General features: G+C 37.9%; 1 protein-coding gene across 10 annotated transcripts in view; it reads right to left on the bottom strand.

Annotated features, from left to right (window-relative positions):
- The window catches only part of HDAC9 (histone deacetylase 9), a 924,856-nt gene that overhangs the window by 844,694 nt on the left and 61,759 nt on the right, over window positions 1–18,403 (bottom strand). For 9 of the 10 annotated variants that reach the window (XM_045062751.1, XM_045062752.1, XM_045062760.1 and 6 more), the window contains one exon: window positions 7,639–7,758. In XM_045062751.1, coding sequence (XP_044918686.1) covers window positions 7,639–7,663 — 25 coding nt within the window. In that variant the 5' untranslated portion in view covers window positions 7,664–7,758. Of the gene's footprint in view, window positions 1–7,638; window positions 7,759–16,633; window positions 16,755–18,403 lie in introns of those variants that run through there. The other variant, XM_004743380.3, reaches the window with a different exon arrangement.

Below are 18,403 nucleotides of genomic sequence, written 5' to 3'. Positions count from 1 at the left end.
CAACTCTGGTATCATTAACAGCAAACCCCAAAGTATACACAGAAAAAGAAAATTCTGTAAAGGCTAATATCCTGTTATAAAAAAAATGTTGACCTTGTGTTTTGTGGAGGTACTAATATTTGCTCCTGGATCTTCAAAACTAAAGTCTAGCATTGTTTTATAATTGTCCTCATGAAAAATCAGTGTAAAACAAGTGTTTATCAACCACTGCCTATCTGACCTAGATTTTCATCATAATATTTGAAACTACAAAGTTGTTCAAAAATGTGATGCAAATATGCAATGAAGAGCAAATGTTAAGAATGGGGACTATTAAATTATTTCTTCCTCAGCATATATTTAACTATAATTTCAGATAAACTGACGTGACTTTTCCCTTCTGCACACAGCCTTCAGCAGCAGCTGGTATGACTTTTATACACTAAGTAAGGACACATAATATTCTATACCATGCATATTATTCCCATTTTCTGGAAGGTTCCACTAACAAGAACTTGAATTTTCCAGTAGCTACACAGTTTCACTCTTTCACATTATTCACAAAGAAAAGCTTCCTTAACCATCTCTTAGAAAATGTAGAAAGCTGATTTTTCTCTAATTTCACTGTTTCTATCTCTTTAAAAAAAATACTTAGCTTTTGACTCACAGGGTTTGTCAAGAGTACATTATGAAATACTCCTACCTCTTGAAAGCAATGTTGTCTTTGCACTCCCAGGTGTAAATAGTCAAGACAAATGGGGTAGGAACTGGCCAGCTACTCTCACCAAACTTGTTTCCTCCTCTTCCTGGACCAGTGCTAGACTCCTTTTCCCAGCCTCCTCTATAGTTAGGTGGGGTTAGGTGACTAAATTCAACCCAAAGAAATGTGGGTGTGCCTATGGAAACATCCACATAAACCCACTTCTTCCATTTCCCTTCTATCAGCTTGATCTAGAGATGTACATTGACCTTGGAATCCAAAAGCAGAAGGCAAGTCACAAGTCAGAAACTGTCTGGGGCCTGAATCACCACTAGAATCACCACTAGCCTGCCACTCAGGAAAGTCATTTTCATCTTTATGTGAGGAAGAAAGAACCTTCTTTTCTGTTTGAACTACATTATGAGGATTCCTTTAGTAGTGCTATGGACACAGTAAGAATTATAAAATGGACATAATAAGAATTATATAAACTGAATTACCCACTAACATTATTTGTGAAATGTAAAGTTGAGAAGAAATAAATGCACAAAATAAATTTAAATTGAACATTTTGGTAAAAGATTTGTGCCTCGGCATTGGAGAATAAATAAAATGCTCTTTATGTTTCAAACTTGAATATCAGATTGAGAAGTTCAGAATTAGCAATAGCAAAAGAATGAGTCAGTTAATTACAAAGTTAAAGTAGTCAAAGAAAACCCAAAATAATATTTAATACATTTAACATTCCTTATTTCCCACCAATATTGTACTCCCATCATATTCTGTTATAAAACTTTAAGAGACTGATATAGAATATTCTTCTTGAACACAACTTGAAATAAATAATTAGCTGGGAGACTGAAAATGTTTTAGTTATACAGAGCTTATTGAAATGGGATTTGACCTATTATTTCATTAAAAAGCCAACTGGTCAGACTCATCCGGGGAAGCCATAACCTACTTCACTTGTCCTATGACTCTATTTCATTTACCATTCATTTTCTACAGTAACATAGTGTGAACGAACTGTAGAGAAAATACCCACTTGGACATTTTGATTTTTGTTTGTAGCTTTGTCCTGGTTTTAGTTCCCTACTTAAGGACTAAATGGCACCACAGTGGGCAATGCACTGGAGTAAAAGTGGTGAATCATTAAAGAGTTCGTAAATTTTAAAAACAGGGGCAGGCCTTCTGGGCCCCATATGCTTCTAGAAAACCCAATGTTGTGCTGTATTAATTGAACCGTGAAACTTTTATTAGTCCTCTTTAAAAATGCTTGCAGTGAAGCTTTTATTAATGCTTGCCCTCAAATTGTTTATACTACTTAGCATTTCCATAACAATTTATATTTCAAAGAACTTTTTGATCATAAGTTAAATCTACTACATTTCTATAAGAGAATGCAGCTGCTTAGCAAAACAGAAGCATGAAGGGAAAACTCAATTAATTTTTGCCTAACATTTGGCAATGGGAAAAGGAACAGAATATTAGATCTTCCCACAAACCTTAACTTCTGTTTGTATAAGCCCAGTCCTCCCACTCCATACAGGTGGAATGATTGTTATAAGTGTTCTCACAGTGGTGAAGAAACGAGAAATTAGTTACCTTTACACAAAAGCTTTGAAAACTAATGTTACAGGACTTTGCAAGAGCTATAGCAGCTCTACTATTCAAAGTCACGTAGATGCCCACAAGGCCACCGCATTGCCCAAGATCAAGAGGCATCACACACATTGTGTTCTATGTTTCAAAAAATTCCCTTGGCTACATTTTTGTCAAAATTACATTATACAAATTAGATCCATCAAAAGTAAAAGTCATGCTGGAATTACTCTAAGGTTGATGCAGCTTTTATTTATTCACTCTAAAAAATGTCCAGGCTTAAGTCATGTTTTCTATATTCTTGGGGTCATACTAAAAATCTGATCTAGGTTAAAATAGATGGAAATCAGTTTTGACTTGGGATGGGGGATGTCCTCTTTCTATATCTTTGGGTCACCTCCACATAAAAACATGATGGCCTTGGAGTGCCTGGGTGGCTCAGTGGGTTAGTCTCTGCCTTCAGCTCAGGTCATGGTCCCAGAGTCCTGGGATCAAGACCCGCATCGGGCTCTCTGCTCCGCAGGGAGCCTGCTTCCTCCCCTCTCTCTCTGCCTGCCTCTCTGCCTACTTGCGATCTCTCTGTCAAATAAATAAATAAATAATCTTAAAACAAAACAAAACATGATGGCCTGGAAGCAGAGAATACATATAAAGGCAAGAGAATTTCCCCACAAATTATTACCTCCTAGAGTTTTCAATAGCGCTAGCTTTTCACTTAGCAGAAAGCAAAATCACTGAGTTATACATTAGCTCACAAGAGAAATACGTATTTCTACATTGAGATAGGATTTAATGATGTATTTTTGGTTTTTCTAGAGTCTTCAAGTGAGAAATTATAGTGTTTGTTAGACAGATTAAAAAACACTTCCACACTTTGCCAAGTCACAGTGAAGAGCATTATGCAATCTGTTATCTAGTACCCTCTACCCAAGTCAACAGCATAATTCTCTTTAGGGGAGGAGTCTGAGAATTTGTATTTAAAATAAGAGTCCCGTGTGATATTTATTAACTGACATGTTTGGAAAACTCTAGATTAGATGAGCCCTAAAATCATTCCTTCTGGGATTTGGCAATCCTGATAAAAATTACATTACTAGAAATGTCATTCTAGTAATGTACTGCTGTACAAAGGAAATTAACTTCTGTTCCTATATTTGTTAAAATAATACGGTGAATGGACCAAAACTACTTACTCGTCTGTGTCTCCCACTGAAGAGTGCTGTCCACAAGGGCAGACCAAGATTTAGTACTCTTTGCATCCATACTGAGTAACACAGAGCCTGGCACAAAATGCTTAATGAGCTTTGAATGACTGACTATCGCAACTGCCGCAGCTAGCTGCCAGTTTCATCCAGACAGTCCTCCCTCCATTCAGGCTCTTCAGTGCCCAAAAAGCAACACCCAGTGCTCTAACTTAGAACATTATTGAGGCACCAAGATTAAAATAAAACCCAGTGAATTCTATATTCAAAAATCAGCACTCATTGTTTGACTGAATACATGATCAAGACTGCAATATTTAGTACTTGATATCAACTATAATTGAACAGGGATGGAGAAGTTTTATGGGGAAAACAAGAATTCACACGATCCCCGAACCAATTTTCAAGACAAACATAAATACTCTGTCCAAAGCACTGACTATTAAAGAATTTCTGGAATAACTGGAGTGAGTCTATTTTTCTGGTGCACAATAACTCCTTGGAGCCCTTGGCAGAACAAAAGCAAAACAAACGGATGGTGATTGCCTCAGGGCAATTTAAGTCTCTTTTTAGATAGCTTTTCTTTTCTTTTCTTTTCTTTTTTTAAGGATATGTAAGAAAAACACTTTTTCTAAATCAAAAGATTAGGTTATTTCTCACCAGTAGAATATATATGGCACCATAAGATACAGGCTAATAATAGCAGAACAATGTTTTCATGTTTATGGCCAGAACATTTTCTTTTACGTATGCAAAGTGCATTTCAGGTCTAGATCATAGTTTGCATTTGTAATAAATAGAAAAGATTCCCACCCACCTGGCCCATTTGCTATGACATTCCTCAATTCGTATTTCATTCATAAAAACTTCCCAAACAGAATTAAGACCTCTGTATGCTGCTCTCAATAGAGCAGAATATTTTTTAAAAAGTACACAGGGAAACTTTACTGATTCTAATGTCCAATGAACTTCACTCAGTAGTTGTCTCATTTATCACCCACTTTTTCCCTTCTCCTAACTGAACAAGTATCATGGCTGGCAAGAACTTCCTGATTTAAACAGCAGCCTCAAAGGGTATTTTCATATTATAAGATCAATATTCTTGAAGGGAATGATGATTTCAACTGTCAAATTTTACCACCTGTGAGTCAATATCGGGTATATACAGAATTAATCTAAGTATTTGGTATTATTTTACTTTATGTTTTTTTAAAGAGTCCAAAAGATTTGTCCATCTTACATACTACAATACCTTTATATATATAGAAACTCTGAGTTTAAAAAAAAAATGCTACAGGTTATCATCCTGAATATAAAAAGTTGAGCTATACATCCTATTCCCTCCTCCTCCATATGGACCTCGAAGCAAGGATTCATGTCCACTTTCTACAAAACAATCTATGCTGGGTAGACAATAAGACTTCTATTTAACTTCAAATCCCCTTTAACCATGTCTGTTTCTTCTCCCTCCGGAGGGGTTAGGTACATGCACGCTCTGTTTTCCTTCTCTCTTTTACCACACAAAGTTCAGTAATGTTACTTCCGGCCACTGGCCCCTTACATACCCACAACATGCCCAGTATGCTTTACCTTTTCAGCAGTTATCTCAACAGCAACAGAAATCTCAACCTTCTCCACACATCAGACAAGAAAACTAAAAGTGGTATCACCCTTACACCAACATTCCAAAAAAACACAACTTTTAGAATGAAATCAGATGTGATATGGACCTACCTGAGAAATCCTCTAAGGTGCCCATAGCTCACATTAAGTATAAATATTTCTCTCCCCTGTTTATCTTCCTGTTCTTGGGTCCACTTTTCTTTAAGCATGTAACATTTTAAAATATTTATTGCATACTACTGATTCTCTTCTTTAACTACCGTTGTCAAAATATTCCTGTATTCACTGCAAGCTAGCTACCTTTAGATAAGCTTTGATGGCCTAAATTTGGAATCTAATCATTACAATAATGTCGTTAATGGGATTACGTGTTTCTCATTACAGACGAGTGGGGCCAGGTGTAAAGGTGTTAGACAAATGGTAAATAAAAACTACACAGACACTGAAAGTGCTACACTTGCACTCTTTAAAAGTGAGTTTCATAAAATGAGTGTAATTATAATTTGGATCCAAATTTTTCCTGTCTAGTTTTATCCTTCATTAGCCATGATGGCATCTGCATTTTTTGGTCCATTTCAAGATTACATATCTTGGTAAAGTTGCTGTTTCAAATGTTTCGCTTGGATATAGCTGTTGTCACTGACATAAATTCTACTGCTCATCATTCAATCTGCCCTGTCACTCTTCTGTGAGGCCAGTAAGGGAAGTAAACTGACAATATGGGGAGTATATGATAGAGGTGGGTGGAGAATGAAGGGACATTACACCATTGTTTTAAATATGTAAAAAGTCTATTTTCTGGTCTGGAGAATTAAAGACAAACTCCTCTATAAATCTTAGACCATAATTTCCAGAAATGAAGGAAGTTTTCTGCCACTTCTGTACTTAGCCAATTTGTTCCTACTCATTTTTTGTATGGTTTTTTCAACACATTCCATCGCAAGGAAAGGGGGGAAAATATTTGACTACAATAGTTCTAAATTAAATGACTTTTTAAAATTATGCCATTTTGAAACATTAAATTTAAAATAAAATTATATTTAAAATGCAATATATATAAATATAAAATGCAAACATTTTAAATTAGTAGATTTAATAGATTAAGAGCTTATGTTAACCTTAATAGAAAGGATAATAACAGTATGCTACAAACGTGATAAGCAATGTAGCTCCCCCACAGGGCTGTCTATGGGGTGCAGGTGAGGCAGAGAGCAGCAGGGGAAGGAACAAGTATAGCAGGCTAGACCAGTGGTTCCCAAAGTACAGTCTCCAGGCAAATAACATCACTCGGGACAACCTGTAAAACATGAAATTCTAGGGCCCCACCCTAGACATTCTGAATCAAAAACTACAGGAATGTGGCTAATTTTTATCAAGACCTCCCAGTGATGTTAATGTGTGCTGAAGTTTGAGAACCACTGGGCTACGGGAACTCAGAGACAAACAGCCTAGGCAACTCTTCAACTGTTTACTCAGGTGACAATGCCAATTACAAATAGTGACTTTAACTAAAAACTCTGGAATATCTTTACTATGTCACTTGGAATCAACAGTCACAATTCTATCCTACAATAATTTCCAGTTCCATATTCAACCTACAAGCTGGCAGGCAGCCCATTGAGGATGTGAGGAAAGGTTGATGAGACAGTGGAATATCAGAGCAACATATCTGGGCGTGGCACTCCATGGATCAAAAATCTTGGCAAAAGATTTCCTTTTGTAAATCCTGAATATAATATTATACCAGTTTCAACCTTGGGAGCTGGATAACTCAAGGATACTAAAAAGGTTATTTTTTTTTTTAAAGAAGAAAATAGAAATAGAAATAAATTATCCTATAATGATCCAAGCAGAAAATTCTTTTTAAAATTTATCCATGATTAACTCGTGATATCAAACCCTACTCCGTCACTCTGAGGCCTGAATTATGTTTGCTCCAAAAGTGACACTCTGTTCCTACAGGAATGGGTGTTGGCTCTGCTGATCACAACACTAAATGAGCCACATATTACACTAGACTCAGAGGAAGCAGGTGTCGAGATTATAATTAAATACATATATAGGAAACAGGAGTGGTGGCAAAGAAGGCCAGGGAGGAGAGATATCCTTCCTGTGTGTCAAAAAAATGGAGAAGGTGTAAATCCACAAGCTGCTTTCCAAGCCCCACAGCACAATTTAAAAGCATACAGACATGTATTAGGTCAGAAAGACTATGGGTGTGAATTAGATGCCTACATCATATTTAATAAATATTAATAACGTCACAAAATCCAATCCAATGCTACATTAGGAGCAGAAGGATTAAAGCCTGGTGCTCAGATAACAATGCAAATGAAATTAGTACCTGGAAAGCAAACCAGGTTATGTAACAGAGGATTAGCTATGGAATACAAAATTCAAAATTCATCATATTAACCAATCTTTGTCAGGAAAAAAAGTCCTTTCATGACTTAAATTGCTTGCTTTGAAGCAACACAAAGCAATGTCTTTCATATAAAATCTGTTAATAGTTTAAGAAGGAACCAGACTGACCAGGCTGCACTGGCGAGCTCATCATGGGACTCTGGAGAAGGACGAACAAGACGGGCTGCAGACTCACAACCTTCCTTCAGCAGTCAGTGTTGGTCCGGGAGAAGATGGCAGAGGAGAAACCTAGAATGGACAAAAAAATTAGATGTGTATGATACAGGTTTTGTCAAGCCACACAGGAAGACAGAGAATTGGCTTTGCATCTCAGCTCAACCCCAGGGGGGCCGTGAGTCTTTGAGGCAGTCATACCAACCTCCCCGGGGTCATACGTCTTCATCCATAAAAAAGCAAATTGACCAGTCATGCTTTAAAGCACAGAAATATCAAGAATATCAAGGAATATGATAGGCATGGAAGGAATCTGTGAGGAAGAAAGCACTTCCCAAAATTATAATTAGTTTCCTGTATACTATTCACTTGAATTTGTTTGCTGTTATCATTACTATACAAATTAAAAATATCTTTTGGAATTTGGATGTAAGTGTCTCATTGCACAGTATGATTAAATATCACTGTCAAAGATTTCCTTCTAGGGACAAGAGTTCTTAGTGAAAAGAATGTAATGGACCAAAATAAGGACCAAGTAGGTCATGAACTATAAGAGTGAGAAAAACTCCCTATTATAATTTCCATTTCTTCTTGAAATCTTTTGTAATTTTGTTCCAGCTAGAAGTAGTAACAGCCATAGTCCTTCCAGGAGTGGCACTTACAGGATGAACTTCTTGAAAGGAATTTAAGGGACTTTCAGCTTTTAATTTGAATGTAGTCTCACTTCTAGATACTTCAGCAAAGGAAAAGCAAATGGAAGGACATTTTCCTCACAGTTTACTGGAATGTCAAAGTTTAAAAAAAGAAGAGGAAGAAGAAGGCTTTAAAATTGTACTTAATGAGTTTCTTACTAAAATAGTATATCCCAATTGCACTATTTTTATAGAAAGAATGCTGTAAGACTGAGAATTGTACTTCTTTCTCTTGAGGATCCAACATATTTATTGGGACTTAATTTCCCATCAGTATTTTGAAAGTGTTATTACTATTTTTGCCCAAATGTATAAAGAAGGATATAAATACATACTTCCTTTGAAGAACTATATAACACCACCATGAACACCTATCATACTTTGAGTGGTCTCTACATAGAAATAGGCTAGTAACTAAAACAGTTAAGCAAGAGTCATCAGCTAAGCAGGCTAATTCTCATCTTATCTTTGGTCCTGGAAAAGTCTTCAAATTTAGTAACAATAAAATGTATACTTTTATAAGTCTCCTTCAAAAATGACAGTGATGTGCTTCTTTTTTACTTACTTTGCACCTAATTACACTGATCAGCATTATTTTAAGAATCTGAATTTCCATGTTGATGAAAAACCAATATTTCTACCCCCAAAAAAGATGAAAAATGAAAAGCAGAAAACTCTTTTAATTTCTGTATCAGCAGAAGCATAGTGACACTGGCTTTGAAATGAAAAGATATCATATTTTAAAGTAGTAACACTCATGTGTATAGTTCTTTAGAGTCACAGAGTACTTGCAGACACATTGCCATTTTAATACCATTTTCATGTCAACCATGTTAATAGAGACTAGTAACTCTCCCCTCCCTTTATGGGTGAGAAAAATGAGGTATCATCTACTTCATAACTAAAAGGTAATAAAACCAAAATTGAAATTGAGTGAGATATGAATTTATAGACTTTAAAATTAATGACTGTGGTCTTTGAAGATTTTGACATTTTTACTTTTTTACACTGCAGTCTGACATGTTTCATAACTGCTCTTGATACCCTCTTCTCAATGTACAGTTTAATTTTAAGAACAACAAAAAGAGATAGGAAACCTTAAGAGTAGGAAAGTGAAGTAGTACTGAACGGTATCTTCCATCACGGGCTGAGTTAGTCTGTGTTTTAAAAAAAGTCTTAATCTATAATGTCACTGTATTCAACTAATACTTGTTTATGTACAAATACAACTCAATTTAACCAACAATTTCCAAAAGTTCAATTGGGATAAGAGTAAAGCCAAAGTTTTGCTACTTATCCACCAATCTAAGGGCGCCTGGGTGGGTCCGTTGGTTGGGCAACTGCCTTCGGCTCAGGTCATGATCCCGGTATCCAGGGATCGAGTGCCACATTGGGCTCCTGGCTCCACAGGGAGTTTGCTTCTCCTTCTGACCCTCTTCCCTCTCATGTTCTCTCTCACTGCCTCTCTCAAATAAATAAATAAAATCTTTAAATAAAATAAAATGAAAAAGATACTTCTTTTCCACACACCTGCCATTTATTTCCCCAAACATACATAACAAATGTCCATGACATGCTGATTCATGGCTAGTTACATAATTGTTGGGTTTTGCCTTCACAGAGCTAGACCTGACTTGCAAAATGCATCTCTGATGGAAATATGAATTTGGCTTCCCAAACAGCATTAAATATTTAAAATGTAAACTACTCTCTCTGCCATTCAGCCATGCTAATAGCTGCCTAATCATGACATACTCTTCTAATATTATGAAAGTCTTGTTATCTGAATACTGTAAAAAGAAAATTAATATGCATTTTCTATGTTGATACATACCAGTTTCCACTTACTGCATCTCCATTCCCGATGAGCCACATTAAACCAAAATTATCATGACGACTACAGTAGTTGTGTAACTGAACTATGGTCATTGAAAAATCTTTCCTAAAAAGTTTCAGGAGTATCCATCCTTTATACATACATGCATCGTGTGAGTGTAAATGTGTGTATGCACATACACGCACATCATCAACTAAAGAAACTTCTCTTCCAGGGCGGCTGGGTGGCTTAGTGGGTTAAAGCCTCTACCTTTGACTTAAGTCATGATCCCAGGGTCAGGCTCTCTCTGCTCATCAGGGATCCTGCTCCCCATGCCCCCTTTCTCTCTGCCTGCCTCTCTGCCTACTTGTGATCTCTGTCAAATAAATAAATAAAACCTTAAAAAAAAAAAAAAAAGAAACTTCTCTCCCCTCCTGGCCAACAAAATCAACAGATTAACAGCCTTGTTTACACCTTTTAGGGACAAAACTGATACAGAATTCTACACAAATTAGGACAGTTTTTAAGCTGCTTAGAAAAGTAAGAGGAGTCAGTGGGAGAAAATCTGTCAATGAGAATGGGCTATTTATTCTTAAATCTTGCCATACTTCTTTATCCAAATGAGCCACAGAGAAACACACTATTTTATTAGAATGGGGAAATTTTCCCGTAGTACATTAGCCATTCTTACGATAAGCCTGATGTGGAAATAATAGGAAACTGGCCTTCAAGTGGGTAGATAAATGAAAAAAAGAAGAAAAAAGCAAGTAATACTGATTGTGAGTACAAATTATCCAAGCAGATACTTGCTTTCAATTAATAGTTTCAATTAATTTGCACATTAATTTGTCCATGCTGTAAAAATATATACATGAACATTTAAGGAGATAAACACAAGCACAGCAAGAGCAAAATTGCTGCTATGAATCTTTTACCTATTGAGATCCAAGAATGGTTATTTTGGTTCCTGAAGCTATTCTTTGAGCTACACAAATCCAAAATAGGGAACTAGGAGTCTTGCTTCAAAAAGATCAGTTCTGACAGGAAGTTGCTCAGCTGCCTAGAAGTAAGTTACTGCTATAATATCTTGGGATGGTACAAAAGTCCAAGGGGCTGACATCCTGCAACGCCCTAGCTTGCCCATGCAGCCAGGGAAAGAGAGGGCACTAGCACATGACAGTGCCCCAGCCCACAGTGCTCTCATTAATAGCACTGTGGGGTTGCTTCCATAGGTCCTTTAGCCATTCCACCTTCATTACCTGTTCCATAGAAATCATGTGGCAAATCAGCAGAACCTTGCAGACCTCAAGAATTTGCCCAAGGATGATCTCTTCTGAACTTCTCAAAAGTCCTTTGGAGTATACTAATAAGCCATTATTATTTCCATTTTACAGAAGAGGAATTGAAGTCTTAGAGAGTTTCAGGGATTTGGTCACAGACAGGTAGGTGGTAATATGGAAGGGCTGGTCTTCTGACTTTTAGCCAAGTGTTCTCTGTAGCATCACAACAAATTACAGGCCACTCTAGCAGAGCTGCTTAAATAGCAAGATTGTGTCTACCTACACATTACAATTTCAGTAATGACTCATTAAGTAACAAGTCTCCTTTACTAAAGAACCTTTCTAGCCATTGAATAGACTGAACTCAGTCACAAAAATAAATAAATAAATAAATAAATAAATAGAAAATTTGGAATGAATGTCTACATGAACTCTCACAGTTTAAGCTTTCATGACCTTAGACTTCATAGTCCTATCACAATCTTTTTTGGTTTTTTAACTACAGTCTGAGCTTCTTACTACATATTTTTTCTCCTTATGGACAATTGGTATTATTTTGGACAATGTGTCACTAAGAAAACAATGCTTTTGTGGGAGGTGGGGGATGGGTGGCTGGGTGATGGACATTGAGGAGGTTATGTGCTATGGTGAGCTCTGAATTGTGTAAGACTAATGAATCACAGACCTGTACACCTGGGGCAAATAATACATATGTTAATAAAAAAATGCTTTTGTAATTTTGTAACTAACGAAAACTATATCTCTCTAAAATATCTTTCTGAGAAATAAGGCAACTTATAATGCACAGCTCAGTCTACAAAGACATTTACATTCATCTGCAGGTCCTTTCTTTTCTTAGTTGGAACGATTATAGCCTCAGTTCCACTAAAGAGTAGGTTGGCTCCATGAGCTGACTCAATTCCTAACATCTACTGTAAGAGAGCTTATTGGTCTAATAAACCTACTGTGCCCGGGCACTGAGTATCATCAGACCCACAGTCTCTCTCTTATGCCTCAGAATGTGAAATTTTGTCATAATTTCATCTTTAGAGGAAAACACTAGAAAATTACTCTAATTTATTTATTTATCTATTTATTTGGAAGAGAGAGTGAGCAAGCATTGGGGGAGGGGGCAAAGGGAAAAGGAGAGGGAAATAATCTCAAGCAGACTACACACTGAACATAGAGCCCAATGAGCGGCAGAAGCCCAATGCAGGGCTCGATCCCATGACCCTGAGATCATGACCGGAGCCAAAACCAGGAGTCAGACACTTAGCTAACTGAGCCACTCAGGTGCCCCCCAAGTAATTATTCATTTTAGATTCTTTATCAAGCCTTCTGTCTGACATCCCTGCCTCTAAGGACCATCTGAATCAATGAATGAATGAATAAAATTCAGTGACCTGCATATTCTCCACTTGGTATTCATGTTCCTTCGTAATTCATTTCTTCCCACCCCACTTTCTCTCCTTCCTTCTTTGCCTCACACATAAGTCCTGTGTCTCCACGCAGCCTGTCATAATGTTCAACATTATCAAGGACGGCTGAGACACAGGCACCAAATAATCAACACAAACACGACCTGAATGGCTCTAGTGAAGCACATCGGCTGACTATGTGTCCTAATCATTCCTGGGTAGTACCACTCATACTCAAATTTCCATGTTTTAGTACCTCTTTCTGCAAAGGATACTAACATCTCCTCTTCGTTACCTCCCGGACCAAATTCTTTAAGACCACCTTCAATGAGAATTCTTAACCAGCTACTCCAAGTAAAAGGTCAGCTTCCTCATCTATATTCATGGTGTCTTGTACCATACCCATAAGGACACCCCTGGGGTTAGATAATAATAACCCCTCTTATGTTAGCCAAGTACTTTTATCCACCCTAAGACTATGTTCCTCTGTTCAGGGGTTGTACTGTGTTCATCTCAGTAATCCCCACACCTAGCACAGCACCTGAAACATATAGATCCACAATAAATACTTGATAAATGAGTCGACAAAGGGGAAGGGCTAAACAAATGAATCTATAGTTGCCTGGCTTTAGGGCAGACTCATTCAATGTTTTAGTATGAAGCTCTGAAGGACTAGAACAAAGTCCTTGGATTTGAGAAAGAAAAAAAGTACTCTGCGGTTTGGGCCACCACCTAGGAAGACTAGACCCAGATGGGGTGGATACCTTCATGGATCAGGGGTAGGGACCATACACCAAAAAACAAATTTTCCTATGAGTGACATTATTATCCAAGATACCGTCATTTTCTAGGCTTTTCGACTGAAGTGATTTCTCAGATCTCTGGAAGGGTTCAGCTTTTCACCTTACTAGCCTCAGCTTTTTCTCTTCTCAAGGAAATCCATTTCTTTATTAGACAAGCTGTATAAACTCCACAATTCTATCAAAATAACCAAACCACTATTCACCAAGACATAAGAGAATGGGATATAGAGATTTAAGAATCCTTTTTCCCCTTCAATTCTAGTAACAGAAGCGGGACTGTACAAATAATGCTCCTGACGATATTTAAAGCTGTCTTAGGCAACAGGACCCTGGAGACTCTGAGGACTGGGAAACTGATGGACATAACGAGAGCCACACTAAAGATAAAGTCACGTGATTTAACCTCACCTGATACCACAGCAGACACTGAGTGCTCCAAATCACCAACACACTGGTAAACACTGGCACATCAGCTCCTTTTGGTTCATTCTGGTCTCTGGGCAGTTACCTATGCAAGACTCCCCACCTGCTTGGTTTCACTCCCCACCCGCTTGCTGGATGTTTGCTGACTTCACCTTTGAGCACAGCTAAGAACAGAACGTGTCACCCAGAGAGCCACACATCTCACATGGATTCTCCGTGCTTACATTTTGAGAGAAAAAAATAAGCCCCACTCTAAGACTTTTAGGAGAGCCATTTAAGCACAGGATACAATGTAGGTGTAATATAGAGCAGGGAATGCAGCTTGGGAGGTTAGTTATGCATGCATTTTGCATATTTAAGATGGAATTCAGTAGTCTATACTATAAATATAACTCAATGGTAACATCTAAAAATACATATCACAATCAGGAGTGGTCTGCTGGTTATTTCATTCCATAAGAAGTTCTGCCAACTACAGTACCTACACTAATAAAACAGACCTTTTCTCAGGAAGGCTTGTTTTTTCAAAAAAAAAAAAAAAAAAAAAAAAAAAAATTGGGTTTAGCCCCAGGGACTCCAGTACCCAAGGCATATCCTAAATGGCTTCTATATAATGAGAACCATTTTATCAAAAACTCTTACTGCACTGATTTCTATTGGATCATCTTTGAAAGCCCCTACCTGCAACTTCCCTCCTTGGACAATAGGGAATAGGGGAGTCACAGCCACCATTATCATCAGTTTGAGTTTAAAACTAGAATCACAATACCCAGAAACTGCAGGACATACAAGGCTCCTTTTCAGTCATGGCAAAAGGGTTGTTAGAAAAAGAGCTTTGTCTACCTGTAAATACGCACGAGACAGAAGTCCAAAATAGAATTGTGAAAAGGAAGTAATAGTCGAAGTGAAGGAACTTGTAACAGACAACCTCTGATACCTGGGCAGCAGGAGGGCTTTGTAACTCTTACACTATAACCTTCCCTGCAGAACACTGCCCGATCAAGCATGCTTAAAAGAACCTGGCTCCTGGTCTACTCCCTTGCCAGTGTGGAGGCACGGGTTATGATCAGCTAGCCAAACACAAAAGACCTTTATCTATCGCTGCAATTTAGATTGACACAGTTCTCTTTTCCAAACTTCAATATTGAATACATTTTTTTTTTAATGTCTGTGATTTCTTTAATGCTGCAACTCACCTCTTGAAGATCTGATAATCCCTTCATGCAGCAAATTGCCCATGTAAAATGTCTCACTAGCTGGGTGGTATGGAAGTCAATTAACCTCTCTGAGCCTCAGATGCTTAAACATGAATTATTTAACTCACCAGGTCGTTGGGAGGCTTGGGGGAAAAAAAAGTCATCGGTAAGGAGAAAGTCACAAAAATGTTGACGATTATTATCATTATTAGTATAGGAACTGCGTTTTACTTCAGGCCAAGTTCCATCCCAGGAGGAATCTGCGATACACGGTGTCTCTCACCCTGGAACAGTTCTGAGGCACAGCTATTAATCTTTCTCACTCCACTAGGGTTACAACAGGGATCTAATTACTAAAGCTCTTCTAGTTTCTTTGCTTCTTTCTTTTAGTAGGCAAATGCGCATTCTATGGAAATACAGTGTGTCATCCCTTGCTTGTGAATATATGCTATTTACCTTAATCTTTCACTGACTGATGTTGGGAAGATATTTTTTAAATCAGTTCTTGGCTATTGATGGAAAGGAAAGCATAAGCATATCAAAAACAGTAAGTTAGGAACCATTATCATTTTGTAGAAATCGGAAACAGGAAGTATAGTCCCTAGCACTGTATAAGTCCTAAAAAGAACTTTTCTATTGTTTCAACAGATCACCTTGGGAACTTCAGTAGACTCGAAGGCCTCTCCCCCTATTTTGAGGAGGATTTCACAAATAATCTTACCCACTGTTCTATCTATTGCTGGTGGTCAATTCGATTTTAAGCCAGCCAAGACGTATCTCCAGACAGACATGCACCTGAGGGGAAGAAATGACAGCAGCAGAATTCCCCACACAATGAAGAAGGAAAACAGGATGAGCCATGAGCCACGAGGGCCACTGCCAGAATTGGGCAGGTGTGCAGGCTATCTTCCCAATCAATACACACATTGTCACTGATTCCGTTTACTCCTCGTTTTCTATCTTTGACCCTCTTTTCTACTAGCCTTCTCCAGAATCTCTTCCAACTGAACAAGTCATTTTCTTTGTTGACCTCTTTCTGAAGAAACCCCCCCTTAACTAATGAACCAACCTCCCACCTTCCATCTTTTTCGTGTTCTTATCTCCTCCCAAAGAAATATAGTTTATACCTAAGACTTATCTCGGTTCCTTCCCTCTTGGGTTCTTTTCTTACCTAGGCTTTTTCTTTCTCTACAGAGGCTTTGTTTGAATACACACTGATATCTTAGGATACCCCTCAATTTCCAGAATACATGGATATGTAAGAAATACATCATTTCTTGAACTTTACCCTACCAATTATTACTGACTTTTCTGACACAAACCTCGCATTTATATTCAGGTTAAGATGAATCCAGGTTCAAGGTACGTGGGTGGCTCAGTCATTTAAGTGTCTGCCTTCAGCTCAGGTCATGATCCTAGAGTTTTGCTCTGTGGGGAGCCTGATTCTCCTTCTCCCTCTGTGGCTCCCCCTGCTTGTGCTCTCTCTTGCTTTCTCTTCTGTCAAATAAATAAATAAAACCTTTAAAAAAAAAAATAGGAAAGGTCAACCGAGGTTCATGCCACATTGTTACAACAGTTTTAACGATGCTTGAATGTAATGTGTACCTACTAGGTGCTCACTAGGAAGATTCAGTACAGAGCCCAGAAGGTAGCTCGGATAGTTCCTGCCTCACAAATTTCACACCCAGGATCTCCAGTGATGTGATCCAAGGACTCCCCTGAAAATGCAGATTCAGATACTTGGCACTGATCTAAGAACCTCTTAGATTAGAATCTTTGGGACAAAGGCCCAGAAACAGTGTTTTTAACAAGCTTCCACAATGATTCTTAACTGAGCTAAAACATGAGAACCACCACATATATGAACAATTAAGAAATAAAATAACAAAACAAAGAGAGAGAGAGTAACATGGTGAACAAGTACACTGGCTTTACAGTCTGATTGACCTTAATGCATATTGCACCCTTCTGATTTTCTTACTGCGTTCTCACAGGGAAATTATTTTACTACTCTGACCTTCCTTTTGCTCCCAGTAAGTTGCTGACTCTAAGACCTACTCATAGGGACAAAAAAACAGTATATTTAAAATACTTAGCACAGTGCTCAATCAATGTGAGATATCGTTCTGACAGTCAGGGCCCCTGCATTGCAAAGTGGCCCAGGAACTGGGAAACACTGCAGGCTTAAGAGGCATCATTTCTTAAAAGGAACAGGACATCACAAGCACAAAGGACCTTGGAAGCTTTCCTTGGACTTCAGAGGTAGAAGGGAGAAGGTGCCTTGGAAGAGCTGGCATACAGCTTTAGGGTACTGAATGTTATTCAAACACGTACAGTTGGCCAACATGTCCTCCTTCCTGTGAAGTTTCCTAAGTCCTAACCTCAGTGAATTGTAAATAGCGTCAAGAAACAATTTTAAAATTACCTTGCTGTGTCCTTCAACTATTTCGTGATGAAAATGGTATTTGTATTCCCATACCATAAATTATTTTCAGTGTTAAAATAACCCTCCAAGTTATCTCAAGCTCTGTGCTCCTAACAGGATGTTGGTAGTTTGTTTCATGCAGCACATTCCATTCCCCAAAAGATGACAGAATTTTAAACAGACTGCTTCTCAAGTACACCATGTTCTTTATATACAAAGTGATAGTGCTGACTCCCGCCAGGAGGGTATTCTGGATGGTGACACTATTATTGCTGATGGGTCACAGGTTTCCTACCATCCCTAAGAGGAACTGTGTGAGAGACTTCCAGTGAGGGCCGGGTAGGCTGACTTTAGCCAAAATGAAGACTGACCTGCTCCAGGAAGCTAGCGGCTCATGACAGGATCAAGAGACTTGATCCCATTAGCAAAACACACTGATCAATTAATCCAACTGACTCTGAGCCAATCTTATTAAACCTCATTATTCCTATGAAGAATAAAGACCAATTCCTACTCCATTTCAAAAAATAGAGAGAAGTTTCAAATAACAAAACTTGCCAAAATAAGTTAATAATTACTGAGTATATAAATACAATCTCAGAACTCAAACTCTGCACTCAATCCACAGGACATTTATCTCCTCTGAGTGAGAAATCCTCCTTAGACA

The sequence above is a fragment of the Mustela putorius genome, unplaced genomic scaffold (genome assembly GCF_011764305.1).
Source record: "Mustela putorius furo isolate JIRA1106 unplaced genomic scaffold, ASM1176430v1.1 tig00003845_pilon_pilon_pilon, whole genome shotgun sequence".
NCBI classification, from domain to species: domain Eukaryota; kingdom Metazoa; phylum Chordata; class Mammalia; order Carnivora; family Mustelidae; genus Mustela; species Mustela putorius.
Note: the sequence above shows the minus strand (reverse complement) of the source record. Positions and strands in the feature narration are given on the sequence as shown.